The 21,392-nt window shown below is 47.5% G+C and overlaps 1 protein-coding gene across 1 annotated transcript in view; it reads right to left on the reverse strand.

The window, feature by feature from the left end:
* Positions 1 to 21,392, reverse strand: part of LOC124778105 — a 107,751-nt gene that overhangs the window by 14,232 nt on the left and 72,127 nt on the right. Inside the window, exon 4 of the mRNA XM_047253621.1 lies at positions 19,994 to 20,278. Within this exon, the coding sequence (XP_047109577.1) occupies positions 19,994 to 20,278 (285 nt within the window). The remainder of the gene's footprint in view (positions 1 to 19,993; positions 20,279 to 21,392) is intronic.

Genomic DNA, 21,392 nt, shown 5'->3' on the forward strand with positions numbered 1-21,392 from the left:
CAATATGACGGCACCCAGTCTGTTCACCACGAGCTCCAGAGCACAACTGACTTATTTCATATCATGGCCACCAGAGGGCGCTCTCCTGATGTCAGATAATGACGCAAGTACCAGTATTCTATATGACGGCACCCAGTCTGTTCATCACGAGCTCCAGAGCACAACTGGCTTAGTTCATACCGTGGCCACCAGAGGGCGCTCTACTGATGTCAGATAATGACGCAAGTACCGGTATTCAATATGACGGCACCCAGTCTATTCACCACGAGCTCCAGAGCACAACTGACATATTTCATATCATGGCCACCAGAGGGCGCTCTCCTAATGTCAGATAATGACGCAGGTACCAGTATTCAATATGACGGCACCCAGTCTGTTCACCATGAGCTCCAGAGCCCAACTGGCTCAGTTCATATCGTGGCCACCAGAGGGCGCTCTACTGATGTCAGATAATGACGCAAGTACCGGTATTCAATATGACGGCACCCAGTCTGTTCACCACGAGCTCCAGAGCACAACTGACTTATTTCATATCGTGACCACCAGACGGCGCTCTCGTGATGTCAGATAATGACGCAAGTACCAGTATTCAATGTGACAGCACACAGCCTGTTCACCACGAGCTCCAGAGCCCAGCTGGCTTAGTTCATATCGTGGCCACCACAGGGCGCTCTACTGATGTCAGATAATGACGCAAGTACCGGTATTCAATATGACGGCACCCAGTCTGTTCACCACGAGCTCCAGAGCACAACTGACTTATTTCATATCATGGCCACCAGAGGGCGCTCTCCTGATGTCAGATAATGACGCAAGTACCGGTATTCAATATGACGGCACCCAGTCTGTTCACCACGAGCTCCAGAGCACAACTGACTTATTTCATATCATGGCCACCAGAGGGCGCTCTCCTGATGTCAGATAATGACGCAAGTACCGGTATTCAATATGACAGCACCCAGTCTGTTCACCACGACCTCCAGAGCCAAACTGGCTTAGTTCATATCGTGGCCACCAGAGGGCGCTCTCGTTATGTCAGATAATGACACAAGTACCGGTATTCAATATGACGGCACCCAGTCTGTTCACCACGAGCTCCAGAGCACAACTGACTTATTTCATATTGTGACCACCAGACGGCGCTCTCGTTATGTCAGATAATGACGCAAGTACCGGTATTCAATGTGACAGCACACAGTCTGTTCACCACGAGCTCCAGAGCCCAACTGGCTTAGTTCATATCGTGGCCACCAGAGGGCGCTCTCCTGATGTCAGATAATGACGCAAGTACCGGTATTCAATGTGACAGCACACAGCCTGTTCACCCCGAGCTGCAGAGCCCAACTGGCTTAGTTCATGTCGTGGCCACCACAGGGCGCTCTACTGATGTCAGATAATGACGCAAGTACCGGTATTCAATATGACGGCACCCAGTCTGTTCACCACGAGCTCCAGAGCACAACTGGCTTAGTTCATATCGTGGCGACCAGAGGGCGCTCTACTGATGTCAGATAATGACGCAAGTACCGGTATTCAATATGACGGCACCCATCTGTTCACCACGAGCTCCAGAGCACAACTGACTTATTTCATATCGTGACTACCAGAGGGCGCTCTCGTGATGTCAGATAATGACGCAGGTAACGGTATTCAATGTGACAGCACACAGTCTGTTCACCACGTGCTCCAGAGCCCAACTGGCTTAGTTCATATCGTGGCCACCAGAGGGCGCTCTCGTGATGTCAGATAATGACGCAAGTACCAGTATTCAATATGACGGCACCCAGTCTGTTCACCACGAGCTCCAGAACCCAACTGGCTTAGTTCATATCGTGGCCACCTTAGGGCGCTCTCGTGATGTCAGATAATGACGCAAGTACCGGTATTCAATGTGACAGCACTCAGTCTGTTCACCACGAGCTCCAGAGCCCACCTTTCTTAGTTCATGTCGTGGCCACCAGAGGGTGCTCTACTGATGTCAGATAATGACGCAAGTACCGGTATTCAATATGACGGCACCCAGTCTGTTCACCACGAGCTTCAGAGCACAACTGACTTATTTCATATCATGGCCACCAGAGGGCGCTCTCCTGATGTCAGATAATGACGCAAGTACCAGTATTCAAGATGCCCATACCCAGTCTGTTCACCACGAGCTCCAGAGCCAAACTGGCTTAGTTCATATCGTGGCCACCAGAGGGCGCTCTCGTGTTGTCAGATAATGACGCAAGTACCGGTATTCAGTGTGACAGCACTCAGTCTGTTCGCCACGAGCTCCAGAGCCCAACTGGCTTAGTTCATATCGTGGCCACCAGAGGGCGCTCTCCTGATGTCAGATAATGACGCAAGTACCGGTATTCAATATGACAGCACCCAGTCTGTACACCACGAGCTCCAGAACCCAACTGGCTTAGTTCATATCATGGCCACCAGAAGGCGCTCTCCTGATGTCAGATATTGACGCATATACCGGTATTCAATATGACGGTAGCCAGTCTGTTCACCACGAGCTCCAGAGCACAACTGGCTTAGTTCATATCGTGGCCACCAGAGGGCGCTCTCGTGATGTCAGATAATGACGCAAGTACCAGTATTCAATATGACGGCACCCATCTGTTCACCACGAGCTCCAGAGCACAACTGACTTATTTCATATCGTGACTACCAGAGGGCGCTCTCGTGATGTCAGATAATGACGCAGGTAACGGTATTCAATGTGACAGCACACAGTCTGTTCACCACGAGCTCCAGAGCCCAACTGGCTTAGTTCATATCGTGGCGACCAGAGGGCGCTCTACTGATGTCAGATAATGACGCAAGTACCGGTATTCAATATGACGGCACCCATCTGTTCACCACGAGCTCCAGAGCACAACTGACTTATTTCATATCGTGGCCACCACAGGGCGCTCTACTGATGTCAGATAATGACGCAAGTACCGGTATTCAATATGACGGCACCCAGTCTGTTCACCACGAGCTCCAGAGCACAACTGACTTATTTCATATCATGGCCACCAGAGGGCGCTCTCCTGATGTCAGATAATGACGCAAGTACCAGTATTCTATATGACGGCACCCAGTCTGTTCATCACGAACTCCAGAGCCCAACTGGCTTAGTTCATACCGTGGCCACCAGAGGGCGCTCTACTGATGTCAGATAATGACACAAGTACCAGTATTCAATATGACGGCACCCATCTGTTCACCACGAGCTCCAGAGCACAACTGACTTATTTCATATCATGAGTACCAGAGGGCGCTCTCGTGATGTCAGATAATGACGCAAGTACCGGTATTCAGTGTGACAGCACTCAGTCTGTTCACCACGAGCTCCAGAGCCCAACTGGCTTAGTTCATATCGTGGCCTCCAGAGGGCGCTCTACTGATGTCAGATAATGACGCAAGTACCGGTATTCAATATGACGGCACCCAGTCTGTTCACCACGAGCTCCAGAGCACAACTGACTTATTTCATATCATGGCCACCAGAGGGCGCTCTCCTGATGTCAGATAATGACGCAAGTACCGGTATTCAATGTGACAGCACACAGCCTGTTCACCACGAGCTCCAGAGCCCAGCTGGCTTAGTTCATATCGTGGCCACCACAGGGCGCTCTACTGATGTCAGATAATGACGCAAGTACCGGTATTCAATATGACGGCACCCAGTCTGTTCACCACGAGCTCCAGAGCACAACTGACTTATTTCATATCATGGCCACCAGAGGGCGCTCTCCTGATGTCAGATAATGACGCAAGTACCGGTATTCAATATGACGGCACCCAGTCTGTTCACCACGAGCTCCAGAGCACAACTGACTTATTTCATATCATGGCCACCAGAGGGCGCTCTCCTGATGTCAGATAATGACGCAAGTACCAGTATTCTATATGACGGCACCCAGTCTGTTCATCACGAGCTCCAGAGCCCAACTGGCTTAGTTCATACTGTGGCCACCAGAGGGCGCTCTACTGATGTCAGATAATGACGCAAGTACCGGTATTCAATATGACGGCACCCAGTCTATTCACCACGAGCTCCAGAGCACAACTGACATATTTCATATCATGGCCACCAGAGGGCGCTCTCCTAATGTCAGATAATGACGCAGGTACCAGTATTCAATATGACGGCACCCAGTCTGTTCACCATGAGCTCCAGAGCCCAACTGGCTCAGTTCATATCGTGGCCACCAGAGGGCGCTCTACTGATGTCAGATAATGACGCAAGTACCGGTATTCAATATGACGGCAACCAGTCTGTTCACCACGAGCTCCAGAGCACAACTGACTTATTTCATATCGTGACCACCAGACGGCGCTCTCGTGATGTCAGATAATGACGCAAGTACCAGTATTCAATGTGACAGCACACAGCCTGTTCACCACGAGCTCCAGAGCCCAGCTGGCTTAGTTCATATCGTGGCCACCACAGGGCGCTCTACTGATGTCAGATAATGACGCAAGTACCGGTATTCAATATGACGGCACCCAGTCTGTTCACCACGAGCTCCAGAGCACAACTGACTTATTTCATATCATGGCCACCAGAGGGCGCTCTCCTGATGTCAGATAATGACGCAAGTACCGGTATTCAATATGACGGCACCCAGTCTGTTCACCACGAGCTCCAGAGCCAAACTGGCTTAGTTCATATCGTGGCCACCAGAGGGCGCTCTACTGATGTCAGATAATGACACAAGTACCGGTATTCAATATGACGGCACCCAGTCTGTTCACCACGAGCTCCAGAGCACAACTGACTTATTTCATATTGTGACCACCAGACGGCACTCTCGTTATGTCAGATAATGACGCAAGTACCGGTATTCAATGTGACAGCACACAGTCTGTTCACCACGAGCTCCAGAGCCCAACTGGCTTAGTTCATATCGTGGCCACCAGAGGGCGCTCTCCTGATGTCAGATAATGACGCAAGTACCGGTATTCAATGTGACAGCACACAGCCTGTTCACCCCGAGCTGCAGAGCCCAACTGGCTTAGTTCATGTCGTGGCCACCACAGGGCGCTCTACTGATGTCAGATAATGACGCAAGTACCGGTATTCAATATGACGGCACCCAGTCTGTTCACCACGAGCTCCAGAGCACAACTGGCTTAGTTCATATCGTGGCGACCAGAGGGCGCTCTACTGATGTCAGATAATGACGCAAGTACCGGTATTCAATATGACGGCACCCATCTGTTCACCACGAGCTCCAGAGCACAACTGACTTATTTCATATCGTGACTACCAGAGGGCGCTCTCGTGATGTCAGATAATGACGCAGGTAACGGTATTCAATGTGACAGCACACAGTCTGTTCACCACGAGCTCCAGAGCCCAACTGGCTTAGTTCATATCGTGGCCACCAGAGGGCGCTCTCGTGATGTCAGATAATGACGCAAGTACCAGTATTCAATATGACGGCACCCAGTCTGTTCACCACGAGCTCCAGAGCACAACTGACTTATTTCATATCGTGGCCACCACAGGGCGCTCTCCTAATGTCAGATAATGACGCAGGTACCAGTATTCAATATGACGGCACCCAGTCTGTTCACCACGAGCTCCAGAGCCCAACTGGCTTAGTTCATATCGTGGCCACCAGAGGGCGCTCTACTGATGTCAGATAATGACGCAAGTACCGGTATTCAATATGACGGCACCCAGTCTGTTCACCACGAGCTCCAGAGCACAACTGACTTATTTCATATCGTGACTACCAGAGGGCGCTCTCGTGATGTCAGATAATGACGCAGGTAACGGTATTCAATGTGACAGCACACAGTCTGTTCACCACGTGCTCCAGAGCCCAACTGGCTTAGTTCATATCGTGGCCACCAGAGGGCGCTCTCGTGATGTCAGATAATGACGCAAGTACCGGTATTCAAATGACGGCACCCAGTCTATTCACCACGAGCTCCAGAGCACAACTGACATATTTCATATCATGGCCACCAGAGGGCGCTCTCCTAATGTCAGATAATGACGCAGGTACCAGTATTCAATATGACGGCACCCAGTCTGTTCACCACGAGCTCCAGAGCCCAACTGGCTTAGTTCATATCGTGGCCACCAGAGGGCGCTCTACTGATGTCAGATAATGACGCAAGTACCGGTATTCAATACTACGGCACCCAGTCTGTTCACCACGAGCTCCAGAGCACAACTGACTTATTTCATATCGTGATTACCAGAGGGCGCTCTCGTGATGTCAGATAATGACGCAGGTAACGGTATTCAATGTGACAGCACACAGTCTGTTCACCACGAGCTCCAGAGCCCAACTGGCTTAGTTCATATCGTGGCCACCACAGGGCGCTCTCGTGATGTCAGATAATGACACAAGTACCAGTATTCAATATGACGGCACCCATCTGTTCACCACGAGCTCCAGAGCACAACTGACTTAGTTCATATCGTGGCCACCAGAGGGTGCTCTCCTGATGTCAGATAATGACGCAAGTACCAGTATTCTATATGACGGCACCCAGTCTGTTCATCACGAGCTCCAGAGCCCAACTGGCTTAGTTCATACTGTGGCCACCAGAGGGCGCTCTACTGATGTCAGATAATGACGCAAGTACCGGTATTCAATATGACGGCACCCAGTCTATTCACCACGAGCTCCAGAGCACAACTGACATATTTCATATCATGGCCACCAGAGGGCGCTCTCCTAATGTCAGATAATGACGCAGGTACCAGTATTCAATATGACGGCACCCAGTCTGTTCACCATGAGCTCCAGAGCCCAACTGGCTTAGTTCATATCGTGGCCACCAGAGGGCGCTCTACTGATGTCAGATAATGACGCAAGTACCGGTATTCAATATGACGGCACCCAGTCTGTTCACCACGAGCTCCAGAGCACAACTGACTTATATCATATCGTGACCACCAGACGGCGCTCTCGTGATGTCAGATAATGACGCAAGTACCAGTATTCAATGTGACAGCACACAGCCTGTTCACCACGAGCTCCAGAGCCCAGCTGGCTTAGTTCATATCGTGGCCACCACAGGGCGCTCTACTGATGTCAGATAATGACGCAAGTACTGGTATTCAATATGACGGCACCCAGTCGGTTCACCACGAGCTCCAGAGCACAACTGACTTATTTCATATCATGGCCACCAGAGGGCGCTCTCCTGATGTCAGATAATGACGCAAGTACCGGTATTCAATATGACGGCACCCAGTCTGTTCACCACGAGCTCCAGAGCCAAACTGGCTTAGTTCATATCGTGGCCACCAGAGGGCGCTCTACTGATGTCAGATAATGACACAAGTACCGGTATTCAATATGACGGCACCCAGTCTGTTCACCACGAGCTCCAGAGCACAACTGACTTATTTCATATTGTGACCACCAGACGGCGCTCTCGTTATGTCAGATAATGACGCAAGTACCGGTATTCAATGTGACAGCACACAGTCTGTTCACCACGAGCTCCAGAGCCCAACTGGCTTAGTTCATATCGTGGCCACCAGAGGGCGCTCTCCTGATGTCAGATAATGACGCAAGTACCGGTATTCAATGTGACAGCACACAGCCTGTTCACCCCGAGCTGCAGAGCCCAACTGGCTTAGTTCATGTCGTGGCCACCACAGGGCGCTCTACTGATGTCAGATAATGACGCAAGTACCGGTATTCAATATGACGGCACCCAGTCTGTTCACCACGAGCTCCAGAGCACAACTGGCTTAGTTCATATCGTGGCGACCAGAGGGCGCTCTACTGATGTCAGATAATGACGCAAGTACCGGTATTCAATATGACGGCACCCATCTGTTCACCACGAGCTCCAGAGCACAACTGACTTATTTCATATCGTGACTACCAGAGGGCGCTCTCGTGATGTCAGATAATGACGCAGGTAACGGTATTCAATGTGACAGCACACAGTCTGTTCACCACGTGCTCCAGAGCCCAACTGGCTTAGTTCATATCGTGGCCACCAGAGGGCGCTCTCGTGATGTCAGATAATGACGCAAGTACCAGTATTCAATATGACGGCACCCAGTCTGTTCACCACGAGCTCCAGAGCACAACTGACTTATTTCATATCGTGGCCACCACAGGGCGCTCTCCTAATGTCAGATAATGACGCAGGTACCAGTATTCAATATGACGGCACCCAGTCTGTTCACCACGAGCTCCAGAGCCCAACTGGCTTAGTTCATATCGTGGCCACCAGAGGGCGCTCTACTGATGTCAGATAATGACGCATGTACCGGTATTCAATATGACGGCACCCAGTCTGTTCACCACGAGCTCCAGAGCACAACTGACTTATTTCATATCGTGACTACCAGAGGGCGCTCTCGTGATGTCAGATAATGACGCAGGTAACGGTATTCAATGTGACAGCACACAGTCTGTTCACCACGTGCTCCAGAGCCCAACTGGCTTAGTTCATATCGTGGCCACCAGAGGGCGCTCTCGTGATGTCAGATAATGACGCAAGTACCGGTATTCAAATGACGGCACCCAGTCTATTCACCACGAGCTCCAGAGCACAACTGACATATTTCATATCATGGCCACCAGAGGGCGCTCTCCTAATGTCAGATAATGACGCAGGTACCAGTATTCAATATGACGGCACCCAGTCTGTTCACCACGAGCTCCAGAGCCCAACTGGCTTAGTTCATATCGTGGCCACCAGAGGGCGCTCTACTGATGTCAGATAATGACGCAAGTACCGGTATTCAATATGACGGCACCCAGTCTGTTCACCACGAGCTCCAGAGCACAACTGACTTATTTCATATCGTGATTACCAGAGGGCGCTCTCGTGATGTCAGATAATGACGCAGGTAACGGTATTCAATGTGACAGCACACAGTCTGTTCACCACGAGCTCCAGAGCCCAACTGGCTTAGTTCATATCGTGGCCACCACAGGGCGCTCTCGTGATGTCAGATAATGACACAAGTACCAGTATTCAATATGACGGCACCCATCTGTCCACCACGAGCTCCAGAGCACAACTGACTTAGTTCATATCGTGGCCACCACAGGGCGCTCTCCTGATGTCAGATAATGACGCAAGTACCAGTATTCAATATGACGGCACCCTACTGTTCACCACGAGCTCCAGAGCACAACTGACTTATTTCATATCGTGACTACCAGAGGGCGCTCTCGTGATGTCAGATAATGACGCAGGTAACGGTATTCAATGTGACAGCACACAGTCTGTTCACCACGAGCTCCAGAGCCCAACTGGCTTAGTTCATATCGTGGCCACCAGAGGGCGCTCTCGTGATGTCAGATAGTGACGCAAGTACCAGTATTCAATATGACGGCACCCAGTCTGTTCACCACGAGCTCCAGAGCCCAACTGGCTTAGTTCATATCGTGGCCACCAGAGGGCGCTCTCGTGATGTCAGATAATGACGCAAGTACCGGTATTCAATGTGACAGCACACAGTCTGTTCACCACGAGCTCCAGAGCCCACCTTTCTTAGTTCATATCGTGGCCACCACAGGGCGCTCTCCTGATGTCAGATAATGACGCAAGTACCGGTATTCAATAAGATGGCACCCAGTCTGTTCACCACGAGCTCCAGAGCACAACTGACTTGGTTCATATCGGGGCCAACAGAGGTGCTACCGTGAAGTCAGGTGATCACATAAGATCATCATCTCTCTCTCTCGCATGCGTTATAACTGGACGCGTGCCATATCATCGGCCCGCGAACGATCTACTACTTACATCTCAACCTTAAGCAACCACCGTTATGCTCACTTATGACATAGTCTTCTGTAAACGTGCAAACGATTTTAACTGAACACAAGAGACACTATCATCGTTCATGTAACCTACCAATTACCTAAGTACTTACTTTCATTTCGATTTTGATTATATTCAATAAGTGAATTTACAATTTCTATATGCGATGATCAAATGAGAAGTTCAACATTTTCTTACTATCAGCGCGATGTTCATTCATGATCTGGCACCCCCGATGGCGTGAATTCTGCGCTCCTACTGCCTACTTCATAAGTCACATGATTCGAGTTCATAGAACCTAGGACGGAATCAATTTTCACCTATGCCACACACACCTGGACTTGGACTCAAATAGTTAAAATCTCCAGCACGATCCTCCACCCAGCACCACGCCCCCTTACCGACCCATTTTGGCGGGTTAACGTGTAGTAACGTGCACTAACGTGTACTAATGTGCACAGCGCATGATGTCATCCAAGATGGTGGGGCGAAATGGCGGGAAAACAGATCTGAACACAAGTCTTTATTTTGCAGGTGATGTCTCCACCACGAGATTTACTGTACAACTGACATGGTACACATTACTGCCATCAGATCGTAGTGTCATCCCTCCTATGACCTAAACCTGGAAGTTGGTCTGTAGGGGGAATAATTACGCTAAAATTACTCAGGCTGCTGCGGAGATTAAGAAAGGAGTCCACTCTATTTACTTTCGAGTATTTTATTTATGGATCGAATATATTTATGACACTGAGGCAAAACATTCTCCATCTTATGCTTGCAGTCACAATACACAGTCTGCGACACGCAAACAACTCCTAATTTACGCAAATAATTTAATTACAGACATTCAGACTCCTCCTAAATAATTCAGCACAGTTATTTCTAGACACGCTCAGTACTCGTAAACTGCCCAAATAACTCATAGCACAGCCCACACAGCTGCTTGCAAAATAATTCAATCAATGTCTGCAAGCGCCCTCCGCCAACCCCAGTCCAGTAGAGAGCACAGGCAGCCCGAACGACATCGCGCAGCCCTTAGCTGTCAAACCACGCACAGGCCACCGCCAGGGCCCGCATGCATCAGGCGGCCACATCTCATTCATACTTCAATTCTGAGAAATTCCTATCCAAATACATGTTCATCTAGACACACGTGCCCAGCGCAGCTGGGAGCATCCCCGAACGTAGCCGAGAGATGCGTCTGTACAGTTTCTCTTATACCCACGTCACAGAACTCCAAGGCGCAGGCCCATACTCTAGACACCTCAGGCCAGCATTGTCTTTACCGTGGATGGCAGAGTAGCACAGCCTGCTTCCATCTAACGGAACATACGTGGTGGGTTCAGCTGTGCGTACCCGCCCCAGCATGGCTCACGTCGCGTCTCCCAGCAGAACGTCTGTGTGGCGGCTCGCCATTTAACAACGTTCCCAATGTTATTCTTACGTCACATGGCTTTCTAAAAATAAAAAATAATAACCAACTCGACCTCTCCAGAGTTGTATATTCTCCCAGAAATAGTTAACGCTAACTTTTTATATGTCCCAGCTTGTATGCGCGGAAATTCCTACTCTTACGGAACCTACTTACGAAAATAACAACGAACGCACTCATCCTAGCGCTCCTAACGTCTTTCCCCTCCAGATTTCAACATACGCAAACGTCCCCTCCGCTATGTACATCTCAGCACAAACGACATCAATGAATCGAGCATTCTCATTTGCTCTTATCGAATTTACACGCCGAATTATTTGTGCCGCCGGTATCGAAGCACCATCCACCTATTCTTTCTGGTGCTTTCAGCTGATATATTATACAGATAGGTAAATTGCATTCAAGTTAAACCCGCAAAACTGTCTCCACATTATCAAATACATACCAGACTCATAAGAATATTGCAAGCCAGGAACATATTTACCACTGTAATTACAATTAAATATTACTATTGCTGCTACAGTCTGATACCAATCAATGTACACGTAATCTCTCCTCTTGACGACTGTACTTCAGTATTTATAGCGAATGTTATTTTCCACTTAAAAATTCTCAGTCATACCCTCATCATCATCAACCTGCTCTATCTATACGTCCCTCACGATAGGACACAGAGCCATCCTCTCTAGTCATGCCATAACATAAACCATACTAACTTTACAATACAACATACACCAATTTCAGACAAACAGTGCAGATATCTTTTATATCTTTACAGCACCCAAAAAAGTTATCATACACCTACACTCACACTGGCTATATGTTACGATGCTCCCCAGTCATTGCGAAGCACATCAGCCTTTTATTTCTTTCTACAGCCCCAACATTCAGCAGTAATAAACTACTTTACACTGATCACCACTTCGCACCAACAACTAAACCTAGCAAAGTGCCATACATATCATCAAATACCTAAACGGCCGGCCGCGGTGGTCTCGCGGTTCTAGGCACTCAGTCCGGAACCGCGGGGCTGCTACGGTCACAGGTTCGAATCCTGCCTCGGGCATGGATGTGTGTGATGTCCTTAGGTTAGTTAGGTTTAAGTAGTTCTAAGTTCTAGGGGACTGATGACCACAGATGTTAAGTCCATTGTGCTCAGAGCCATTTGAACCATTTTTTGAAATACCTAAACACACCTACTCATTTACACTCTCCTCCTACTGGGGCCAGGAGCTTGAAATTTAGTGCGTGAAACCAATCTCCAACTCAGCAATATATCAATGCGTACCGTATAGATCTAGTAAACACACAATTCATATCATACGCCATACAAAATCAACCATTTTACATCAGAAAGCCCTCAGTGAATCGAAGTCACTCTGAGAAATGATATAGAAAGACACAATCGTTTCCCCATAGGTACAAACGCGCTGCTCTTTCTGGTCCGGACTTGCCTGCTTGCTTGCTTTTCTACAGACATCTCCAGACCATAGGATTACATGAACACACCTATTTTCACCATAATATTATGTCATTTTCGTCGAACTTTTCGATATCAAGTACACAGCAGTAGCCTTCCGATAGCTAGCGCAACATAATTCCGAAGAAATAAACTGGAAATTATTTCTCTACAAACCCGAAACTTTAGCTACATGGAGCGTGCTCTAGACCACTGAATAACTAGAAACAAACACATTAAAAATCATATTTACACCCGCAAATACAGATCTCGCTGATGTAACACATTCCAAATCATTCCTATAATTTACAAGCAAACTAAGGTCTTTCCCATGTCTAGAGAACAGGCAAGCATGTCTTCCATATGCCATATGCACACATCACAACCGATATCTCTCACCTAAATAAAGACGCCAAATGTGCAGAAGGAGCGAACGGAACAATTTACATGGGAGCGAATAACGCTCCACCCGAAACGCACCATCTTCTCAAATTTCCACATCATTACAAAATCCGCCCAACACATATTAAGTATTAGCTCGCTATCCAGTCGTGTAGAGGACTGCAAAGTTAACTCTTATACATTACATGGAAGAGAAAAACACTCCAACAGGCCTCTGCATTCGAAAGAATGGGCAGCCAAGCGTAACACTGAATAATCGGGTGCCAGCAAGACCTAGGGACGGCTGAAGAACCAACCAACAATCTAATCAGTTCCCCTGCTCTGTCGCAACCGACCGACTGGCTGCTCCAGTACACAGACAGCATTCATCTGCTCAGCGGAAATCACAGAAACTAGACACAGTTCTACGTAAACACTTGCACCAAGAACTCCGACAATCCTAAAACCAATCGCCGTGCAACAACAAGGAGAAATGACAAGTCACACACACACACACACACACACACACACACACACACACACACAGAGTTTCCATAAGCGGTCGGCGATCAGATACACGTCGTCCGATGTGACGACCGACACAACGACCAACCAAGGTCGTCCCCAGTCAAATTATGTGTGTCGGCAACGTTCGGGCGAGTCTTGGCTGTCCGGAACTCACTGCAGCTCCAACCCGACTCAACTCGATGTGCGTTCGGAACTCGGAGACACGGGGACCCGGGCTCACTGGCACGGACCCAACCAAGCAGTGGTAACTCTTGCCCACTGGCCACGACATCTCTGCACAAGGAAGAAACCGACCCACGTCCGGCAAGATGACCCACTGACGACGCCCAGAAACGGTCAAGAGACGAAATACACATCGCCCGATGAGACGACCAACCAACGGTTGTTCCCGCTCCATTGTCCTTCCGTCGGACAGTGCATGTGTGTCGCAAGCGGTTCGCGAGTACTGGCTGTCCGCCCCTCACTGGCGCTCCGTCCCCCGACTGAACCCCGACACACCGAGCCGGAAATACAGTACTGGCAATTCAAATTGCTACACCAAGAAGATGACGTGCTACAGACGCGAAATTTAACCGGCAGGAAGACGATGCTGTGATATGCAAATGATAAGCTTTTCAGAGCATTCACACAAGGTTGGGGCCGGTGGCGACACCTACAACCGATTTCTCATACCCCAGTTGAACGGCGTTGCATGGTGACAGGTTGTTGTGATGCCTCGTGTAAGGAGGAGAAATGCGTACCATCACGTTTCCGACTTTGATAAAGGTCGGATTGTAGCCTATCGCGATTGCGGTTTATCGTACCGCGAACGTGCTGGATTCCAACAGCCTCGTATCACTAGCAGTCGAGATGACAGGCATTTTATCCGCAAAGCTGTAACGGACCGTGCAGCCACGTCTCGATCCCTAAGTCAACAGATGGGGACGTTTGCAAGACAACAACCATCTGCACGAACAGTTCGACGACGTTTGCAACAGCATGGACTATCAGATCGGAGACCATAGCTGCGGTTACCCTTGATGCTGCATCACAGACAGGAGCGCCTGCGATGGTGTACTCAACGACGAACCTGGGTGCAAGAAGGGCAAATCGTCATTTTTTCGGATGAATATAGCTTCTGTTTACAGCATCATCATGGTCGCATCCGTGTTTGGCGACATCGCGGTGAACGCACATTGGAAGCGCGTATTCGTTTTATTTATTTTTATTTATTTATTTATTGTTCCGTGGGACCACATTTAGGAGAAGTCTCCATGGTCATGGAACGAGTCAATACATGAAATTATAACACGATTGTAGAAACACATAAAATGAAACAAGTCGTTAGTTTAAATAAAGAAAATCAAGAATGTAACACTGGAATTTGCTTAATTTTTTATCTCTTCCAGGAGCTCCTCGACAGAATAGAAGGAGTGAGCCATGAGGAAACTCTTCAGTTTAGACTTAAAAGTGTTTGGGCTACTGCTAAGATTTTTGAGTTCTTGTGGTAGCTTATTGAAAATGGATGCAGCAGAATACTGCACTCCTTTCTGCACAAGAGTCAAGGAAGTGCATTCCACATGCAGATTTGATTTCTGCCTAGTATTAACTGAGTGAAAGCTGCTAACTCTTGGGAATAAGCTAATATTGCTAACAACAAACGACATTAAAGAAAATACATACTGTGAGGGCAATGTCAAAATTCCCAGACTATTGAATAGGGGTCGACAAGAGGTTTTCGAACTTACACCATACATAGCTCGAACAGCCCGTTTTTGAGCCAAAAATACCCTTTTTGAATCAGAAGAATTACCCCAAAAAATAATACCGTATGACATAAGCGTATGAAAATATGCGAAGTATACTACTTTTCGTGTTGAAATGTCACTTATTTCAGATACTGTTCTAATGGTAAATAAAGCGGCATTTAGTTTCTGAACAAGATCCTGAACATGGGCTTTCCACAACACCTTACTATCTATCCGTACGCCTAGGAACTTGAACTGTTCCGTCTCGCTTATAACATGCCCATTCTGTCTGATTAAAATGTCAGTTCTTGTTGAATTGTGGGTTAGAAACTGTAAAAACTGAGTCTTACTGTGATTTAGCATCAAATTATTTTCCACAAGCCACGAACTTACTTCATGAACTACATTATTTGATAATGTTTCAATATTACACACAAGATCCTTCACTACCAAGGTGGTGTCATCAGCAAACAGAAATATTTTTGAATCACCTGTAATACTAGAAGGCATATCATTTACATAAATAAGGAACAGCAGTGGCCCCAGCACCGACCCTTGGGGAACGCCCCATTTAACAGTGCCCCATTGGGACTGAACATCATTACCACTCTCAATATTGCGGAGGATTACCTTCTGCTTTCTGTTCTTAAAGTAGGAGGCGAACCAATTGTAAACTACTCCCCTTACTCCATAATGTTCCAACTTCTGCAGTAATATTTTGTGGTCAACACAGTCAAAAGCCTTCGTTAAATCAAAGAAAACACCTAACGTTCTCAACCTTTTATTTAATCCGTCCAAAACCTCACAGAGAAAAGAGAATATAGCATTTTCAGTTGTTAAGCCATTTCTAAAACCAAACTGTACATTTGACAGCAAATTATGTGAATTTAAATGCTGCAGTAACCTTGTATATACAAGCCTCTCGATAACTTTAGCAAACACCGATGGCATAGAAATAGGTCTATAATTGTCAACATTATCCCTGTCTCCCTTTTTATAAAGTGGCTTCACTACCGAGTACTTTAATCGGTCAGGAAACCGACCACTGCTAAAGGAAAAGTTACAGATATGGCTAAGTACTGAGCTAATATACGTGGAACAATACTTCAGTATTCTGCTAGATACCCCGTCATATCCATGAGAGTTCTTGGTCTTTAGTGTTTTAATTATTAACTCAATCTCCCTCTTGTCAGTATCATGGAGGAGCATTTCAGGTAACAGTCTCGGAACACTTTTTTCTAAGAGCGCTATATGATTCCCTGTTGGGACTAGGTTTCTATTTAGTTCACCTGCTATATTCAGAAAGTGATTATTAAGTACTGTACATATATGCGACTTATCAGTAACACGGACATCCCCACTATGCACTGATTCTATATTCTCGACCTGTCTCTGCAGACCAGCCACTTCCTTTACGACTGACCATATGGTTTTAATTTTATACTGAGACTTAGCTATTCTATCTGCATACCACATACTTTTTGCCTTCCTAATAACTTTTTTAAGCACCTTACAATACTGTTTGTAATGGGCTGCTGCATTTAGATTTTGACTGTTTCTAACGTTTTGATATAATTGCCACTTTGTTCTACAAGATATTCTTATCCCTTTAGTCAGCCACCCAGGCTGCCTGTTTGTGCTAGTACCCTGTTTTAAACGTTCTAACGGAAAGCAACTTTCAAAGAGCACGAGAAAAGTCTTGAGGAAAGCATTATATTTATCGTCTACTGTATCAGCACTATAAACATCTTGCCAATCTTGTTCCTTGATAAGGTTTACAAAAGTCTGTACAGCAACTGGATCAGCTTTCCTAAAAAGTTGGTAACTATATTTAACATGTGTTGAAGCACAAAAATCTTTTAGACTTAAAATTTGTGCATCATGATCTGAAAGGCCATTCACCTTTTTGCTAACAGAATGCCCTTCTAATAATGACGAATGAACAAAAATATTGTCTATGGTTGTTCTACTGTTCCCTTGCACTCTCGTTGGAAAGAATACGGTTTGCATAAGATTATATGAATCAAGGAGGTCTACCAGCATCCTTTTCCTTGCACAATCACTTATACAATTAATATTGAAGTCACCACATATAACTAACTTTTTGTATTTCCTATAAAGTGAACCAAGAACCTCCTCTAGCTTTAGCAAAAATGTTGTGAAATCGGAGTCTGGGGATCTATAAATAACAACAGTAAGAAGTTTAGCTCCACTAAATTTAACCACACCTGCACAACATTCAAACACCTTTTCAGTGCAGTACTTTGAAACATCAATTGACTCAAATGGGATACCGTTTTTCACATACATGGCTACTCCCCCACACCGCAAAGAGCTCCTACAAAAGCTGCCAGCCAACCTGTATCCTGGTAAAGGAAGCCTCTGAATTATCTCCTTATTTAAGAAGTGTTCAGATATACCAATAATTTCAGAGTCAACATCTATAAGCAGTTCACTAACTTTATCTCGAATACCTTGTATATTTTGATGAAATATACTAATTCCCTCATTAATCGGATACCCAAGCTTTGTAGAAAGTGGTTTCTTTGTTAGAGAGACTTCCCTTAAGCAGGAATACCTATCAGCTGACTTCAATCTAAAAAAGGTACAGCTCTAACACCCACAACTACCGGAATTTTCCCATGAGTGACCCCACCACCCCCACCTATGCTGTCACCTATAAGTTTTGCCAACCTCCCCTTCCCATACCTGTTGAGGTGCAGGCCATGTCTAGTGAAACCCGTCCTACTGATAGACTCCACCGACACCACTGAAATGTGACTCATGCCTTCTGTCATCAGCGCACCCCCAAGTCTCATGTTATTACGCCTGACGGCTATATTAAGATGAGGCCGATCGTGACGCTGAAACAGTTCCACGAAATGCACATTCGTGTTGCCAGTCTGAGTGGCTATCTTTTCCAGGTCACCATCTATGTCATACTTCCCATCCCTATCAATACTATTACCAGCCCCACCCACAATCACTACCTGATCCTCTTTAGTAAAATCCCTACATCAGCATACTGGCGTATCACCCGGCGTGATGGTATGGTGTGCCATTGGTTACACGTCTCGGTCACCTCTTGTTCGCATTGACGCCACTTTGAGCAGTGGACGTTACATTTCAGATGTGTTACGACCGGTGGCTCTACCCTTCAATCGATCCCTGCGAAACCCTACATTTCAGCAGGATAACGCACAACCTCATGTTGCAGGTCCTGTACGGGCCATTCTGGATAGAGAAAATGTTCGACTGCTGACCTGTCCAGCACATTCTCCAGAACTCTCACCAACTGGAAACGTCTGGTCAATGGTGGTCGAGCAAATGGCTCGTCACAATACGCCAGGCACTACTCTTGATGAACTGTGGTAACGTGTTGAAGCTGGATCGGCAGTTGTACCTGTACACGCCATCCAAGCTCTGTTTGACTCAATGCCCAGACGTATCAAGGCCGTTGTTACAGCCACAGGTGGTTGGTCTGGGTACTGATTTATCAGGATCTATGCACCCAAATTGCGTGAAAATGTAATCACATATCAGTTCTAGTATAATATGTTTGTCCAGTAAATACCCGTTTATCATCCGCGTTTCTTCTTGGTGTAGCAATTTTGATGGCCAGTAGTGTACTAGCGGTCGCTTTAAAGATAATAAGACAGTGCTCTTAGCGATAAGAGCTGCTGCTGCCACTCACGGGCAGTTAAGACAGGAAATCGAATACGAAAACGAGGCGGCAGTACCGTAAAGAGGAGACGACAAGCAATAAACGGCATGAACATTAGCCGCGCGCGGCTCAGCGATAGCTTTCGTTTTTGCTGCAACTCGCTCAGCCCTTTCCCGCAACTTGGGAGTCTACTGGTCACTAACACATGCGGTTAGGTTCCTGTGAGCTGCCGAGGTAGAATTGGGACGAACTTCTAGTGTCCGCTGTGTATGCTTATCCTGGGGCACAATAGTTTATTTTTTTTTCCAGAAATTTCCGACTTTTCAAGTTTGTGATTCGTTACAAAGATTATTGCGATTTATGACTCGAATTACATGCTTTAGTGCAGTAACGCCGTCAGACAGGAAAAGCAGGTATTTGGTCACTTATTCTGCTTTCAAGCACACTGCCGCGCGGGGTTAAAAAATGGCTCTGAGCACTATGGGACTCAACTGCTGAGGTCATTAGTCCCCTAGAACTTAGAACTAATTAAACCTAACTAACCTAAGGACATCACAAACATCCATGCCCGAGGCAGGATTCGAACCTGCGACCGTAGCGGTCTTGCGGTTCCAGACTGCAGCGCCTTTAACCGCACGGCCACTTCGGCCGGCGCGCGGGGTTAGGCGAGAGGTCTGGAGCGTTGCAGTCATGGACTGTGCGGCTGATCCCGGCGGAGGTTCGAGTCCTCCCTCGGACACGGGTGTGTGTGTTTGTCCTTAGGATAATTTAGGTTAAGTAGTGTGTAAGCTTAGGGACTGGTGACCTCAGTAGTTAAGTCCCATAAGATTTCACACACCCTGTCGAGTGTCATACGGCTTTTGGGTAGTGGCGGCGGGTCGCAGCTCTGTGACTCGACAGTGCGGAGAAGAAGTGGCGGCGAAAGTTTGGCTGCAGCCGGAGAGTGTTTGCGCAAGTTGGTGCCGAGAGAGGCGAGGACTGGCCGCCAGAACAGAGCGTGGGACGGGCGGCAGCAGGCGGCGCCTTAGAAGCGGCGTCGGCGTCGCCACACAAAGGCGGCGGCGGAGTAATCTTGGCGTCGGCGCTTCTCCCCGGCCCGCCCCGCCGGACGTCGTCCGCTGTGTGCCTGCTTAATTTGGACGCGCCGCTCTAAGCTGGCGAGCACGGCTGCCGGCGCTACAACAACAGCGTCGTCTCGCCCGGCTGCGCCGCCCGCTCTGCAGACGCCGCAGCCGCCGAGCCCCGCTGTCAGAGTGGGGGTCCCCTCCCCCTCCTCCTCCTCCTCCTCCTCCTCCTCCACCCAGCGCTGCCGCCGGCCGTCGCTCTCCTCGACCCTACTGTACAGAGCAACTGCCACGCTTTCTATTTCTTAGCGAATCTCCACAGAGCTGCAATGCCAGTAGCTACTGCGGGCTTTGTAGCAAGTGCTCCGGCTCGTGAACGAACAGCTGCCGGCGTCACAGCGTCGAATTCCACTTTGCACGACGTCGCAAAGCGTGCCAGGTCAGATTTCTGCCTCGCGGAGAGAAACGTTGTCAACGAGATGACACGTCAGTTTTACGTCGCAAACATCAGTTAGGAGACGCCATATTGTATTAAGGTACATGGAACTGAACGTATTTGGTGGTTTTTACTCGTATATTACAGTGTACGTGGCACGAATATAAGCTAATTCAAAAGACCAGCATTTGGAGGATCTGTCGAAACCGCGTCATCTTAGGTTCGATTTGTTGCAATAAAATGACAGGAGACTACATATGGGTATTAAAAGGATTTACATATTTGATGTTTTTCGGTCAATAACTAGCGTGCTATGGAAGTATATCACTTCAGAGCCGCGACACAATGACCATTTATCAAAAGTGCATTGCTTTTGGTACAATTTCACATAATCAAATATCAAAAATAACATTTGTAGTTACCGACTTTACGCATTCTATAACTCTGGAGACATAGTGTAGTTCAAAATGTGTGTGAAGTCTTATGGGACTTAACTGTTAAGGGCATCGGTCCCTAAGTTTACACACTACTTAACTTAAATTATCCTAAGGACAAACAGACACACCCATGCCCGAGGGAGGACTCGAACCTCCGCCGGGACCAGCCGCACAGTCCATGACTGCAGCGCCTTAGACCGCTCGGCCATAGTGTAGTTGATAGTGTTGTAAGTTATAAAAAGAAATCAAGTGTGATTCTAGTTATTTTCCAAATTTTTGTTTCGGTGTTTCTCATCCAAAAGATTCTGGGGCTTTCTTAGAAATTTTCTAACATGTGTGAGACTGGTTGTGCTCTATCTTCCCACCACAGTTCCGCAAGGACGCCCTGTGAGTGTTTTAGGAATTTGTGTTGAGCCCATGCCCTGCAGGGTAGGAAGACAGCAGCTCCTCATGCACAGTTCAGAAGAGCGCAGCAGTACGGACAGTGATGTAATCAGACAATGATCTCAAT

This window comes from Schistocerca piceifrons, chromosome 1 (genome assembly GCF_021461385.2).
Source record: "Schistocerca piceifrons isolate TAMUIC-IGC-003096 chromosome 1, iqSchPice1.1, whole genome shotgun sequence".
NCBI classification, from domain to species: Eukaryota; Metazoa; Arthropoda; class Insecta; order Orthoptera; family Acrididae; genus Schistocerca; species Schistocerca piceifrons.